General features: G+C 45.5%; 2 protein-coding genes across 2 annotated transcripts in view; one reads left to right on the top strand and one right to left on the bottom strand.

Moving 5' to 3' along the window:
- The window catches only part of LOC112239472 (microtubule-associated tumor suppressor 1 homolog A), a 34,140-nt gene extending 28,750 nt beyond the window's left edge, over positions 1 to 5,390 (top strand). Inside the window, exons 8-10 of the mRNA XM_042317062.1 lie at positions 1 to 9; positions 1,165 to 1,262; positions 4,222 to 5,390. The exon at positions 1 to 9 is cut by the window's left edge and continues 108 nt beyond it. Of these exons, the coding sequence (XP_042172996.1) occupies positions 1 to 9; positions 1,165 to 1,262; positions 4,222 to 4,438 (324 nt within the window). The 3' untranslated portion in view covers positions 4,439 to 5,390. The remainder of the gene's footprint in view (positions 10 to 1,164; positions 1,263 to 4,221) is intronic.
- Positions 5,391 to 6,136: 746 nt separating this feature from the next.
- Positions 6,137 to 14,279, bottom strand: LOC112239471 (fibrinogen-like protein 1). The gene is made up of 8 exons (XM_042317059.1): positions 14,220 to 14,279; positions 13,621 to 13,789; positions 13,211 to 13,370; positions 12,910 to 12,922; positions 12,647 to 12,785; positions 12,027 to 12,115; positions 7,714 to 7,910; positions 6,137 to 6,883 (listed from the first exon to the last, which is right to left on the bottom strand). Exons 1-8 carry the CDS (start codon positions 14,277 to 14,279, stop codon positions 6,655 to 6,657), a joined length of 1,056 nt encoding a protein of 351 aa, XP_042172993.1. The 3' UTR covers positions 6,137 to 6,654.
- Positions 14,280 to 14,730: the final 451 nt, after the last annotated feature.

Below are 14,730 nucleotides of genomic sequence, written 5' to 3'. Positions count from 1 at the left end.
GACAAGCTGGTGAGGACGTACGCACACACACGTCGATGAAAATGCACCTACACACACGCACACACGCGCATGCCCTGAGCTTGCCCTGGTGTATGTTCGCTGTTGTCTTCGCTAGCTCTCTCTGTACATCACTGAAAGGGTGCGCCATCTTATGTCATCCCTTATAAGACACACACACATTCCTGTGAAGGCGGAGTGTTTTAGTAAGGGTTTGTTTTGCCGTTCAAGCTCGTGATAGATTGTCTTCAGCCTTGGGAGTCAACACATAAAGAGGCATTTCGCTGCAAAACAAAACTGCATAAATACCCCACGAATATTGAGTCATGATTGGAAAGATTGAGTCTGCCTCGCCGCAGGCTTCAGAGCAACCTAGTAAAACAAATACCTTTGTCTCAAAGTGCTGGTTAGAATCCTGAGACCTGCACACTGAGATCATCCACAGCTTTTGGGACATTCTGGTGTCCAGAAGTTTATTGTGCATAAATAAAAGCTGAAAACAAAACACAACCGTTTGTGCATCAAGCCATCATCAGTGTTTAATGGTGAGCACAGACACCAGCCTTCTATTAGAGATTCATTGCATATGTCACGTGATCGAGTGAGCAAATCGCTGTGTCGCATTAGTGGAAACCAAGACTCTTCCCAGGAGAAATAACGTGGCAGGTTAGGAGAAATAACGTGGCAGGTTAGGAGAATTAAGGTGCCACTTTAGGGGAATTAACGTGGCAGGTTAGGAGAATTAACGTGGCAGGTTAGGAGAATTAACGTGGCAGGTTAGGAGAATTAACGTGGCAGGTTAGGAGAATTAACGTGGCAGGTTAGGAGAATTAACCTGGCAGGTTAGGAGAATTAATGTGGCAGGTTAGGAGAATTAACCTGGCAGGTTAGGAGAATTAACGTGGCCGGTTAGGAGAATTAACCTGGCAGGTTAGGAGAATTAGGTTAAGGTTAGGAAAGAGGTTAGCTAAAATGCTAAAATTGTCCCAGACACGATTCAAACATAGGCCTGCCCGGAGAACAGTCTTTGTTTCCATTAATGCGATGCTGCGAGCAAATCTATAAATGTAAACAAGTACATATTATCATGGCATGATTCAAGTACAGGAGCGGAGAGAGAAATATCTCATTTAAACTTTTCCATTTGTGTTGTCTGTCTGGCGCCAGATGGAGAGCAACGTGAAGCTGGAGGAGCGTCTGAACAAAGTCCAGCAGGAGAACGAAGACTACAGGGCCCGCATGGACAAACACACCGCACTCTCCAAGTACGTACTGCAGAGAGGAGTGACTCATCTCTCTCCAGAATCCTCATCTTGCAGAATGTAGTTATAAGAATGTGTGTGTTCCTATGTGTCCGTTTCTCTGTGTTGCTGTAATAGAGGCTGTTCAGTGAACCACCTTCACTTTGTGTGCGTCTTCCTCTCTCTCCTCTGTGTGTATCTTCCCTCTGTCCTCTCTCTCTCTCTGTCCTCTCTCTCCTCTCTGTCCTCTCTCTCCTCTCTGTCCTCTCTCTCCTCTCTGTCCTCTCTCTCCTCTCTCTCCTCTCTGTCCTCTCTCTCCTCTCTGACCTCTCTCTCCTCTCTGACCTCTCTCTCCTCTCTGACCTCTCTCTCCTCTGACTTCTCACTCCTCTGTCTTCTCTCTCCTCTCTGTGTGTATCTTTCCTCTGTCCTCTCTCTCCTCTCTGTCCTCTCTCTCCTCTTTGTGTGTATCTTCCCTCTCTCTCCTCTCTGTCCTCTCTCTCCTCTTTGTGTGTATCTTCCCTCTCTCTCCTCTCTTCCCTCTCTCTCCTCTGTCCTCTCTCTCCTCTTTGTGTGTATCTTCCCTCTCTCTCCTCTCTTCCCTCTCTCTCCTCTGTCCTCTCTCTCCTCTCTTCCCTCTCTCTCCTCTGTCCTCTCTCTCCTCTCTGTCCTCTCTCTCCTCTTTGTGTGTATCTTCCCTCTCTCTCCTCTCTTCCCTCTCTCTCCTCTTTGTGTGTATCTTCCCTCTCTCTCCTCTCTTCCCTCTCTCCTCTCTTTGTGTGTATCTTCCCTCTCTCTCCTCTCTCTCTCTCTCTCTCTTCCTCTCTCTCCCTCTCTCTTTGTGTGTATCTTCCCTCTCTCTCCTCTGTCCTCTCTCTCTCTTGTGTGTATCTTCCCTCTCTCTCCTCTCTGTCCTCTCTCTCCTCTTTGTGTGTATCTGTCCTCTCTCTCCTCTCTGTCCTCTCTCTCCTCTTTGTGTGTATCTTCCCTCTCTCTCCTCTCTGTCCTCTCTCTCCTCTGTGTGTATCTTCCCTCTCTGACCTCTCTCTCCTCTCTGTGTGTATCTTTCTCTTCTCTGACCTCTCTCCTCTCTCTCCTCTCTGTGTATCTCTCCTCTCTCTCCTCTCTGTGTATCTTCCCTCTCTCTCTCTCTCTCTCCTCTCTGTGTGTATCTTTCCTCTCTGTGTGTATCTTCCCTCTCTCTCCTCTCTGTGTATCTCTCTCTCCTCTCTTCTGTGTATCTTCCCTCTCTCTCTCTCTCTCTCTGTGTGTATCTTCCCTCTCTCCTCTTCCTCTCTCTCCTCTCTCTCCTCTCTCTCCTCTCTGTGTGTATCTTCCCTCTCTCTCCTCTCTCTCTCTCTGTGTGCCTTCCCTCTCTCTCCTCTCTCTCCTCTCTGTGTATCTTCCCTCTCTCTCCTCTCTGTGTGCATCTTCCCTCTCTCTCCTCTCTCTCCTCTCTGTGTGCATCTTCCCTCTCTCCTCTCTCTCTCTGTGTGTATCTTTCCTCTCTGTGTGTATCTTCCCTCTCTCTCCTCTCTGTGTATCTCTCTCTCTCTCCTCTCTGTGTGCATCTTCCCTCTCTCTCCTCTCTCTCCTCTCTGTGTGCATCTTCCCTCTCTCTCCTCTCTCTCCTCTGTGTGTATCTTCCCTCTCTGACCTCTCTCTCCTCTCTGTGTGTATCTTCCCTCTCTCCTCTCTCTCCTCTCTGTGTGCATCTTCCCTCTCTCTCTCTCTCCTCTCTGTGTGCATCTTCCCTCTCTCTCCTCTCTGTGTGCATCTTCCCTCTCTCTCCTCTCTCTCCTCTCTGTGTGTATCTTCCCTCTCTCTCCTCTCTCTCCTCTCTGTGTGCATCTTCCCTCTCTCTCTCTCTCTCCTCTCTGTGTGTATCTTCCCTCTCTCCCTCTCTCTCCTCTCTGTGTGCATCTTCCCTCTCTCTCTCTCTGTGTATCTCTCCTCTCTCTCTCTCTCCTCTCTGTGTGCATCTTCCCTCTCTCTCCTCTCTCTCCTCTCTGTGTGTATCTTCCCTCTCTCTCTCTCTCTTGTCTCTCCTCTCTGTCCTCTCTCTCCCTCTGTGTGTATCTTCCCTCTCTCTCTCTCTGTGTGTATCTTCCCTCTCTCTCCTCTCTCCTCTCTGTGTGCATCTCTCCCTCTCTGACTCTCTCTCTCCTCTCTCCTCTCTCTCCTCTCTGACTTCCTTTCCTCCTGACCTCTCTCTCCTCTCTCTCTCTCTCTCCTCTCTCTCTCCTCTCTCTTCTCTCTGTGTCTCTCTCCTCTCTCTCCTCTCTGTTCATCTGTCCTCTCTCTCCTCTCTTTCCTCTCTGTGTCATCTTCCCTCCTCTCTTTCCTCTCTCCTCTTCTCTCTCTCTCCTCTCTCTCTCTCTCTGTGCTCTTCCCTCTGTTCTCTCCTCTCTTTCTCTTCCCTCTCTCTCCTCTCTCTCCTCTCTGTGTCATCTTCCTCTCTCTCCTCTCTCTTCTCTCTGTTCATCTTCCCTCTCTCCTCTCTCTCCTCTCTGTGTGCATCTTCCCTCTCTCTCCTCTCTCTCCTCTCTGTGTGTATCTTCCCTCTCTCTCCTCTCTGACTTGTCTCTCCTCTCTGTCCTCTCTCTCCTCTCTGTGTATCTTCCCTCTCTGTCCTCTCTGTGTGTGCATCTTCCCTCTCCTCTCTCTCTCTCTCTCTGTGTGCATCTTCCTCTCTCTCCTCTCTCTCCTCTCTGTCTCTGACTTCTCTTTCCTCTCTGATCTCTCCTTCCCTCTCTGTCCTCTCTCTCCTCTCTGACTTCTCTTTCCTCTCTGTCTCTCTCCTCTCTGTGTGCATCTTCCCTCTCTGTCCGCTCTGTGTGTATCTTCCCTCTCTCTCCTCTCTGTCCTCTCTCTCCTCTCTTTCCTCTCTCTCCTCTCTCTCCTCTCTCTCCTCTCTGTTCTCTCTCTCCTCTGTGTATATCTTCCCTCTCTGACATCTCTCTCCTCTCTGTGTCTCCTGCAGGCAGTTATCCAGTGAGCAGGCCATGCTGCAGCAGACCCTGCAGAAGGAGTCCAAGGTCAACAAGCGTCTCTCCATGGAGAATGAGGAGCTACTGTGGAAGTTGCACAACGGAGACCTGGCCAGCCCCCGCCGCCTCTCACCCTCCTCGCCCTTCCACTCGCCCGGCAACTCGGCTTCCTTCCCCACCGCCGCAGCCCCACTCTCGCCCAGCAGATAACCCAAACTGGATACCAAGGGGACAGAGAGAAAGAGAGTGTGTGAGTGTTTGTGTGGATACCCCCTCCAACACACCCTAGAGACAACCCCCCTCTACAGTACCTTACCTCCTACCCCTTCCAGATCACCAACCCCAGCCTCTCAAGGAGACAAAGCTATTCCAAATACGGATGGACTACTTCCAATGATGACGCTGCAGTTTTGGCTTCTGCCCACAATGACTTGTACAGACGTTTTCTTTGCTCCCAGAAAGAGAAGACAATGTTGCACAGATGCACTTACTTAAAGCGTGGGACAATTCTGCCTTCGTTCTTTTCTGCCTGATTTCTCTCACTTTTTTTCCCCTCAGCAGAGAGAAAGAACAGGCAACTTAAACCTCAGGGTTTGTACATAGCTTCTCAGCTCGTTTTGATTCTCCTTCTTTTATTTGTGCATCGTGTTCCCCGCTCCCCGAATAACGTTTGTGTGAAAAACCTTGGATGTAGTTTTGAAAATGTTAAAATGGTATAGGCCAGAGACGGAAGTGGAAGTGAGACATTCCCTTTTTTTCTGGTTCATATACAGTCAATGAAAAAAAAATCTATGGTAAATGGCCCGAGTGGGGCATCTTCATTTATCCGCCATCGTTGGTAGAGACTTTTCGGGTGACTTATTGAAGAGCAGAGCTTTATCCAACGAGCTTTTGACCCGTTGTATAAACAGTCTATCTGGGCGCGGATATTCCGTTAAAGTGAACTTTAATCCCAACCCTTCATCTCTCTACCGTAATAAAAGTGTGGAATGTATTTACCCATCTGTGCTGTATCGCTCAGAATGTTCCCGATCCAAAACTCCACAACGTTGTGTTGAGCCAATGTTCTCTCAAACCTCCCCACGTCTCCAAGAATGCCTCAAACTGACCATCATTTTGTTTCATTTTAAAAGGTAAATAAACAAACGATAAAAATAAAAAATAAATGTCAATGTTATATTTATTATCCCTCTATAAATACATAATTAAATAGTGGATATGATTAGGGACATATAGGTATTTGTATAATGTGATACATTGGAAGAGATTGGTTATACACACACACAAGTCCTTTACCTGTCAAAATGATTGACCGCTATGTCGAAGCAGAGTGTGTGTGTGTGTGTGTGTGTGTGTGCGTGCGCACGCACGCTCAATCTTGCCGTTGTTCAGTAGTACCTAGAGAAAGGAATCCACCCTGGACGGCACAGATCTCCCATTTAACACCTACCTCAGTGGCCTCAAATCTCCTCTACGACCACTCTACTGTGCTTTAACATGGAAGTAATGCACTCTCTTTTCACTGGTGAGGTTTTGGTGCTCTGTCTGTCTGTAATGTACTACTGGTTTGTTTGCACACACTATTCAGTCATGTCTAGTGTCTGTTATCTCTGGCTGCAGTATTAACAGGTAGAAACTAGTGAATGGTTTTAAGGGTTGGCTTAAAACACAGGGAGAAAAATGGGCGTGTTCCAGGTTGTCTTTAGTGCAGTGGATCTGTGCAGTAGATTAGATCTCACAATGTCTGGAGAACTGTTTGTCTGAGGAAGCCCATTTATATGATAGAGCAGTCTCTTTTGAGATTGGAACGTGCCCAGCGAGAACGACCTAGAACGTGCCCAGTCTGGTTGCAAGTGAGAACTCTGGGGGGGGAAATATAGGCAATATTTCTGTTAAAGTAAGAGTTGATCATAGTTAACATTTTATTAAAATTGAGTCACAATCGGAAATTATTTGAGTGGAAAGTACACAATTGTACACACATTGTACCATTATTTATAAAAGAAAAACATGTCAAAATCGGCCAACAGTCACATTCACGTTGTTATTTTTAACAGTGAAAGACATGCTCCGGTACATTGGCGACTAAGAAAGTATGTTTTAAACCTCCTGCTTTGGGCTGGATGTGTAGATCACATGCATATGGGCTAGCAGCAGGTGGCCTAGCAAGTTAAAACGTTGGGCAAATAACCAAAAGGTTGCCAGTTGGAATGGACAACAACAGCTCCTCTGGCACCCGATGTGGCAGCCCCCCACACCTCTCTGATTCAAAGGGGTTGGGTTAAAAGCTGAAATACATTTTTGGTCTGCAATTGACGATGAAAATAAATGTAATCCTTTAATAATCTATGAGCAGAATTACTGTTTTACCTCAATTAGCATCAAGATTGTTATGATTGGATGTTCTCTATGATGTAACACCACCTTCAGCCTATCCTAATTGAGGCAAAACTCTTAACAGGATCGATGTCATCTGGCGTTCTGGTCAGTTGGACATCAGATCCAGCCGGATGGACGTCGGAGGCCCGGATCATCATGACTACGGATTTGATTGAATACCACCAGCCGTGCCAGGTGTACCAGACCACCCCGTCATCCATCACCACTTGGTACGGCCCGTTGTAGTAGTGACCGTTCAAGTTGCCAGACTCACACCTGGTGGAGAGACGCAGAATGACACCAACATCTGAGATTCAGAGTAAAAGGTTGCGTTCCATTGCTTGGACATTGCCAGATCTTACAACTCCTGGATACATATTTTACAGGCTAACCATATATGTTATAGCAATCTATCAGTCAATAACACTGTCGATGGCACGCAACCATTGGTTGATTTGTTTTGGTTGTGTTTCAGATTATGTTGTGCCCAATAGAAAAGAAGGGCAAATAATGTATTGCCATTTTAGAGTCACTTTTAATGTAAATAAGAATATAATATTTCTCAACAATTCTACATTAATGTGGATGCTACCATTATTACAATCATGATTACGATAATTGTGAATGAATCGTGAATAATGATTAGTGAGAAAGTTAGAGGCATAAATATCATAATGCAGAAGGTCAATACTCTTGTTCAGAGGTTACTAAATCTCCACAGTAATGCAGGTCAATACTCTTGTTCAGAGGTTACTGAATCTCCACAGTAATGCAGAAGGTCAATACTCTGTTGAGAGGTTACTGAATCTCCACAGTAATGCAGAAGGTCAATACTCTGTTGTTCAGAGGTTACTGAATCTCCACAGTAATGCAGAAGGTCAATACTCTGTTGAGAGGTTACTGAATCTCCACAGTAGCAGAAGGTCAATACTGAATCTCCACAGTAATGCAGAAGGTCAATACTCTGTTGAGAAGTTACTGAATCTCCACAGTAATGCAGAAGGTCAATACTCTGTTGAGAGGTTACTGAATCTCCACAGTAATGCAGAAGGTCAATACTCTGTTGAGAGGTGACTAAATCTCCACAGTAATACAGAAGGTCATACTTGCTGAACCACCAGCCTGACATGTCATGGCGGATACACTTCTCATCGTCCTTGTTGGGATGGTCGTAGGTACTGAACTTGACTCCCAGTTGACCGGCCCCTAGACTGTTCCACTGCCCACTGGGACGGGAGTGGGCTTCGGGGAGGGCGTCCCCCGCATTGCCAGTGTACTCACCCAGATGAAGCTTATACTGGTTCTGGAGGGGGAAGAGGAGTATTTTAGGGAGTAACTTTAAGTATTTTATGGGGAAATAATTCAGTGATTTTGAATATTTAACTACGTAAAATCACTGAACTATCCCCTTTAACCTAACACCTGATCTCAAATTTCAACTAAGTGTAGTCTTCAATTTAGACCTCAAACAAATGCCTACATTGGTGTGCACACACTGCAGAAGTCCTGGGCCAGAATTCCCCACGCCAAGTGTAAAAGGTACCACAACTTTAGGTAATAGGCTGATGACCAGGAGTGATAGACCAAGGTATGTAACATGCTTATACTGTAACACAGTCAATGTTCTCCTAAACAGAGCACTGCTGAGATGTCTCTTTTTGAAAACTGCTTTCAACAAATATTGATCTTGTTCCACGATGGGCTAATATGAGAAGGTGAATGAAGAGGATTGCTGGTTTTCCCCAGGACCTTTGCTCAAGGACATTCAAATCACATTGTATTTGTCCCATGCTTCGTAAACAACAGGTGTAGACTAACAGTGAAATACTTACTCACGGGTCCTTCCCAACAATGCAGAGAGAAAGAAAATAATAGAAAAGTAATAACACTTATTAATAAATGCACAATGAGTAGCGATACCTTGGTACTGGTACCCCGTGTACATAGCCGAGTCGATGTGCAGGAGTACGAGGTAATTGAGGTAGATATGTACATATAGGTAGGGGTAAAGTGACTAGGTAACATGATATATAATAAGAAGTAGCAGCAGCATATGTGATGAGTCAAAAGAGTTAGTGCAGATGGGGGTCAATGCAAATAATCTAGGTAGCTATTTGGTTAACTATTTAGCAGTCTTAAGGCTAGGGGGTAGAAGCTGTTCAGGGTCCTGTTGATTCCAGACTTGGTGCATCGGTACCGCTTGCCGTGTGGGAGCAGAGAGAACAATCCATGACTTGGGTGGCTGAAGTATTTTATCATTTTTAGGGCCTTCCTCTGACACCGCCTGGTATAGAGGTCCTGGACGGCAGGGAGCTCGGCCCAGTTATGGACTGGGCCATATGCACTACCCTCTGTAGCACCTTGTGGTCGAATGCAAAGCAGTTGCCGTACCAAGCAGTGATGCAGCCAGTTAAGATGCTCTCAATGGTGCAGCTGTAGAACTTTTTCAGGATCTGAGGGCCCATGACAAATCTTTTCAGCCTCCTGAGGTGGAAGAGGCATTGTCGTGCCTTCTTCAGGACTGTGTTGGTGTGTATGGACCATGTTAGTTCCTTAGCGATGTGGACACCGAGGAACTTGAAGCTCTCGACCCACTCCACTACAGCTCGGTCAATGTGGATGGGGGCGTCCTCGACCAACCATTTCCTGGAGACCACAATCAGCTCCTGGCACCACACTGCCATGTCCCTGACCTCCCTATAGGCCAGAGGTCTCAATCCTTGTCCCTGGAGAGCTACCATCCTGTAGGTTTTCACTGCAACCATAATCTAGAACACCTGATTCTAATAATCAGCTGGTTGATTAACTGAATCAGGTGAGTTACAACAGGGGTTGGAATGAAAACCTACAGGAAGGTAGCTCTCCAGGGACAGGGTTGGAGAGCCCTGCTATAGGCTGTCTCATCGTCGTTGGTCATCGGGCCTACCACTGTCATGCCGTCAGTAAACTTAATGACGGTATTGGAGTTGTGCGCGGCCGCGCACCCTGAGGGCCTCCCGTGTTGAGGATCAGTGTGGTGGATGTAATGTTGACAATCCTCACCACCTGGGGGCGGCCCAGCAGGAAGTCCAGGATCCAGTTGCAGAGGGAGGTGTTCAGTCCCAGGGTCCTGCGATTAGTAATGAGCTTGGAGGGCACTATGGTGTTGAACGCTGAGCTGTAGTCAATGAACAACATTCTCACATAGGCGTTCCTCTTATCCAGGTGGGAGAGGGCAGTGTGGAGTGCAATGGAGATGGCGTCATCTGTGGATCTGTTGGGGCGGTATGCAAATTGGAGTGGGTCCAGTGTGTTTGGGATAATGGTGTTGATGTGAGCCATGACCAGCCTTTCAAAGCATTTCATTGCTACAGTTGTGAGTGCGACAGGGCAGTAGACATTTAGACAAGTTACCTTGGCCTCCTTTGGCACAGGAACTATAGTGGTTAACTTGAAACACAAAAGCTATTACAGACATGGTCAGGTAGAGGTGGAAAATGTCAGCTGATCAGCGCATGCTCTGTATACTAGTCCTGGAAATCCCCAGTTTATACAGTATGAACGGTAGATTGGTTCGGTGTTTTGCAAACAAGGACTTACAGTGCCTTGCGAAAGTATTCGGCCCCCTTGAACTTTGCGACCTTTTGCCACATTTCAGGCTTCAAACATAAAGAAATAAAACTGTATTTTTTTGTGAAGAATCAACAACAAGTGGGACACAATCATGAAGTGGAACGACATTTATTGGATATTTCAAACTTTTTTAACAAATCAAAAACTGAAAAATTGGGTGTGCAAAATTATTCAGCCCCTTTACTTTCAGGGCAGCAAACTCTCTCCAGAAGTTCAGTGAGGATCTCTGAATGATCCAATGTTGACCTAAATGACTAATGATGATAAATACAATCCACCTGTGTGTAATCAAGTCTCCGTATAAATGCACCTGCACTGTGATAGTCTCAGAGGTCCGTTAAAAGCGCAGAGAGCATCATGAAGAACAAGGAACACACCAGGCAGGTCCGAGATACTGTTGTGAAGAAGTTTAAAGCCGGATTTGGATACAAAAAGATTTCCCAAGCTTTAAACATCCCAAGGAGCACTGTGCAAGCGATAATATTGAAATGGAAGGAGTATCAGACCACTGCAAATCTACCAAGACCTGGCCGTCCCTCTAAACTTTCAGCTCATACAAGGAGAAGACTGATCAGAGATGCAGCCAAGAGGCCCATGATCACTCTGGATGAACTGCAGAGATCTACAGCTGAGGTGGGAGACTCTGTCCATAGGACAACAATCAGTCGTATATTGCACAAATCTGGCCTTTATGGAAGAGTGGCAAGAAGAAAGCCATTTCTTAAAGATATCCATAAAAAGTGTCGTTTGAAGTTTGCCACAAGCCACCTGGGAGACACACCAAACATGTGGAAGAAGGTGCTCTGGTCAGATGAAACCAAAATTGAACTTTTTGGCAACAATGCAAAACGTTATGTTTGGTGTAAAAGCAACACAGCTCATCACCCTGAACACACCATCCCCACTGTCAAACATGGTGGTGGCAGCATCATGGTTTGGGCCTGCTTTTCTTCAGCAGGGACAGGGAAGATGGTTCAAATTGATGGGAAGATGGATGGAGCCAAGTACAGGACCATTCTGGAAGAAAACCTGATGGAGTCTGCAAAAGACCTGAGACTGGGACGGAGATTTGTCTTCCAACAAGACAATGATCCAAAACATAAAGCAAAATCTACAATGGAATGGTTCAAAAATAAACATATCCAGGTGTTAGAATGGCCAAGTCAAAGTCCAGACCTGAAACCAATCGAAAATCTGTGGAAATGAACTGAAAACTGCTGTTCACAAATGCTCTCCATCCAACCTCACTGAGCTCGAGCTGTTTTGCAAAGAGGAATGGGAAAAGATTTCAGTCTCTCGATGTGCAAAACTGATAGAGACATACCCCAAGCGACTTACAGCTGTAATCACAGCAAAAGGTGGCGCTACAAAGTATTAACTTAAGGGGGCTGAATAATTTTGCACGCCCAATTTTTCAGTTTTTGATTTGTTAAAAAAGTTTGAAATATCCAATAAATGTCGTTCCACTTCATGATTGTGTCCCACTTGTTGTTGATTCTTCACAAAAAAATACAGTTTTATATCTTTATGTTTGAAGCCTGAAATGTGGCAAAGTTCAAGGGGGCCGAATACTTTCGCAAGGCACTGTATGTCAACAAAGAAAGGGAAGGGGGGGTTGGGTTAAAAGAGAGAAAGGAAGGAGAGATACTACAAACGTTCTTGTTCTTTACGTTCTATCAAGATCTCAACTGCCTTTTGTACAGTTTGAACAAGAGTAGACAAAATAGTGACACCCAATGTTATGGGAAAACCGTGTCTGTTCCATGTGAGGAATGTCTGCTGTGAAGACTGTTGTGTTCACGTGTACCTTTTCATCATCAACTTTCATGTTTTTGTACTTGGCGAAGCGCTGGTTTCCGTCAAAGTCCTCCATGTTGATCTTTAGGTTGTAGTCGCCTAGAAAACAGAGTCAAATATCGGTCATAAAGAGCCAAAATGGCCACCGATTGTCACCCAGGTGGGTGAGACAGTAGTGGTGGTGGATGAGTTGCTGTGGCCTCTACAATGTAAAGCACTCGGGGCCATGATCAGACTTGAGATGAGTGAACTTAACAAGGATGTAAGCCAATAAAAGATTGACTTATGTCAACATTTTTGGACTTGAGTCCATTTTAAGTCAACTTATCTCAAGTTGTAAATTGGGCTCTTTAAGCTCTACTGTAGTTAAAAGGTCTATGTAATATAAAAGCAACTCATTATTAGGTACATTCCATGTGAATTTGGCCACATGCCTTTTATATGTTTTTTCTAGCCAAGAGTTGTTACCTGACTAGGAAAACTCTGTCCTAGTTATAACCTGACTAAGGCCAGGAAAAACTCTGGGTCATATTACTATTACAGCCTGTTCCTAGGGGCCGGGAGTTTTTCCTGGTCAGATCAAGTGGTGGGGAAAAGCTCTTGGCCCTAGTTGTAGGTTTTCCTCTTCACCTTGAGAGGTGAGGTAGTGTAGGGGGTCGTTCCCTAGCCAGAACTCTCCGTCTGACTCGCTGTCTCCAAAACCATGCTTATACTCCACCCATGCTCTGTAGAGGGAGGGAGACACACCCACATGCACGTGATGCCAAACCTGAAACCAACGAGATTCCACGCCAGCGGGAGCAGAAAATGTTTAAGTATCTCAGATTGTTTTGGCAATTCTCACAAAAATGTCATTGGGAGAAAAGATGTTTGAGTTATATCAGTAAAAGTACCAAAGTGCCCACTCTGGAAATATGGTGTACTTGTAGGGTATATTGTTCCAAACAATGTCTTTAACATTTGTTTTAAATCAAAAAATGTTGTTTTGAGATATTCATATTTATAGTGTTGAATAAATGAATGTGAATGTCAGAGTCTGGACATTTTCCATCAGTTAGATCACATTATAAAGAGCATGATGACACCATGATGTTGTCTGGTACGGTTCACAGGTCATAAGGTCTTACAGGAGACGTGTAGATCTTAATTGTAGCCACTTTAGGCCCTTGTATCGCACGTTTTCTTTCCACCTACCTGTCGAAGGACTCCGTGCCGTCCTTTCTCCTCTGGACGACAGTCCAGCCTCCTCCATCACTCATGTCACAGAACACCATGAAGGAGGAGGGAGCCTGGTTCGGTCTGATCATATACAGGCCACTAACGGAGTTCCCATCCTTAAAGATCTCAGCACAGTCTAACACACAGAGGACATGGTTACAGTGCTTGCACACAAAATGGCACCCAATCCATTCCTTATACAGCACATTATCTTTCACTATTTATGTCTGTTTTAAAAACTAAATTGAATTGCTAATCAAACATGAATCACACAAAAAAACTAAATTCAGTTCAGTAAAAAGAAAAGACATTCCATTCATTCTATGTTCTACCCATAGAATTCCACATGAACAAAAGGAGCTATGGGGTTCTACCCCCTACCTGACCTTTGTACTGGCCCCCAGTCTGGAGGTGTGTCTGGGGGATCTGGGGCAGCTTCTGGGCCTGGCTGAGGTGAAGCCCCTGGATGTAGTGGTGCTGGTCGTTGATCACCCTCACCAGGTCCTCCATCTCAGCCTGCAGACGCCCCACCATCTCCCCACACTGCACTGGGGCCTAGTGGACAGGACGGACAGGGGGAGAGGGGGATCCTGTTCACGCTCTCAGGCTATACAACTCATTTAACAAAACTGTTTTTTTTTTAAGTCATCAGAATGATCTGTTCTGTCACAGTTTTCAAGATAAGATAAAGGAACAAGTTTGTCCATTTTATGTGTTAGCCTACAAATGCTAATCTCAGTACATTAAACAATAGCATAAATTAAGAAACCTGTTATGATGTAATCTGATATGAACTATATTTGGATGCAGAGACAGACGATGCATGCACACACAAACAGACACACACACAAACATACATGCAGGTGCATGCAGAATACACCAAAATGGCACATAAAATGTCATCATCACAACGTATGTGGGTGTTAAGGAAGTAGAATTATGCACAATATGAACCAAAGCCAATCAAAATGTAAATAAATCTTACCGAGTGGCATTCCGTGAGGAACAAAAGCCCCAAAACTACTATGGTGGACGCTCCTGCCATGGCGTGTGAGCTATGTTCAACCACCAGTGTTACTGACGCTCTGTTCACCCTACCCTCTGACAACCCACCATGGAAGACACTGGCTGCATCCCAAATGGCACCTGGTCAGTAGTAGTACACTATATAGGGAACAGGGTTCCATTTGGGACGCAGACCACTAGTGTCTAAACATCGGAGTCAGCACGAGTGTTCTGCTGTACTTTGAAAAATGGCTAGTGACTTCCCACCATAGTCTGGCCATTGACCTTCTGATTAAACCTTGTTGTGTCTCGTGGTCTATTGCGTAGGAAGAGGGCTGCCTTTTGTAGTGTCTTCCCTCTATCTATGCTCCCTTCTCATAACCCAACTGGTGATACAATACCACCTTTTACTGGCGTCCTCTTAAACATGGCCCTTCCGACTCTTATGAGTTCAACGACTTGTAACTTTCCCTGCCTAAAGTCAACATTCC

This window comes from Oncorhynchus tshawytscha, unplaced genomic scaffold, assembly GCF_018296145.1.
Source record: "Oncorhynchus tshawytscha isolate Ot180627B unplaced genomic scaffold, Otsh_v2.0 Un_contig_210_pilon_pilon, whole genome shotgun sequence".
NCBI lineage: Eukaryota > Metazoa > Chordata > Actinopteri > Salmoniformes > Salmonidae > Oncorhynchus > Oncorhynchus tshawytscha.
This window is presented reverse-complemented; position numbering and strand designations above follow the sequence as displayed.

Bases quoted from the DNA above. Each gene is read 5' to 3' on its own strand.
- LOC112239471 (XM_042317059.1), bottom strand. From the start codon at position 14,279: ATGGCAGGAGCGTCCACCATAGTAGTTTTGGGGCTTTTGTTCCTCACG. The intron at 13,790-14,219 runs GTAAGATTTATT...CCTGTCCACTAG, and splicing joins TCCTCACGGAATGCCACTCG to GCCCCAGTGCAGTGTGGGGA. The intron at 13,371-13,620 runs GTCAGGTAGGGG...TCTGTGTGTTAG, and splicing joins GACTGGGGGCCAGTACAAAG to ACTGTGCTGAGATCTTTAAG.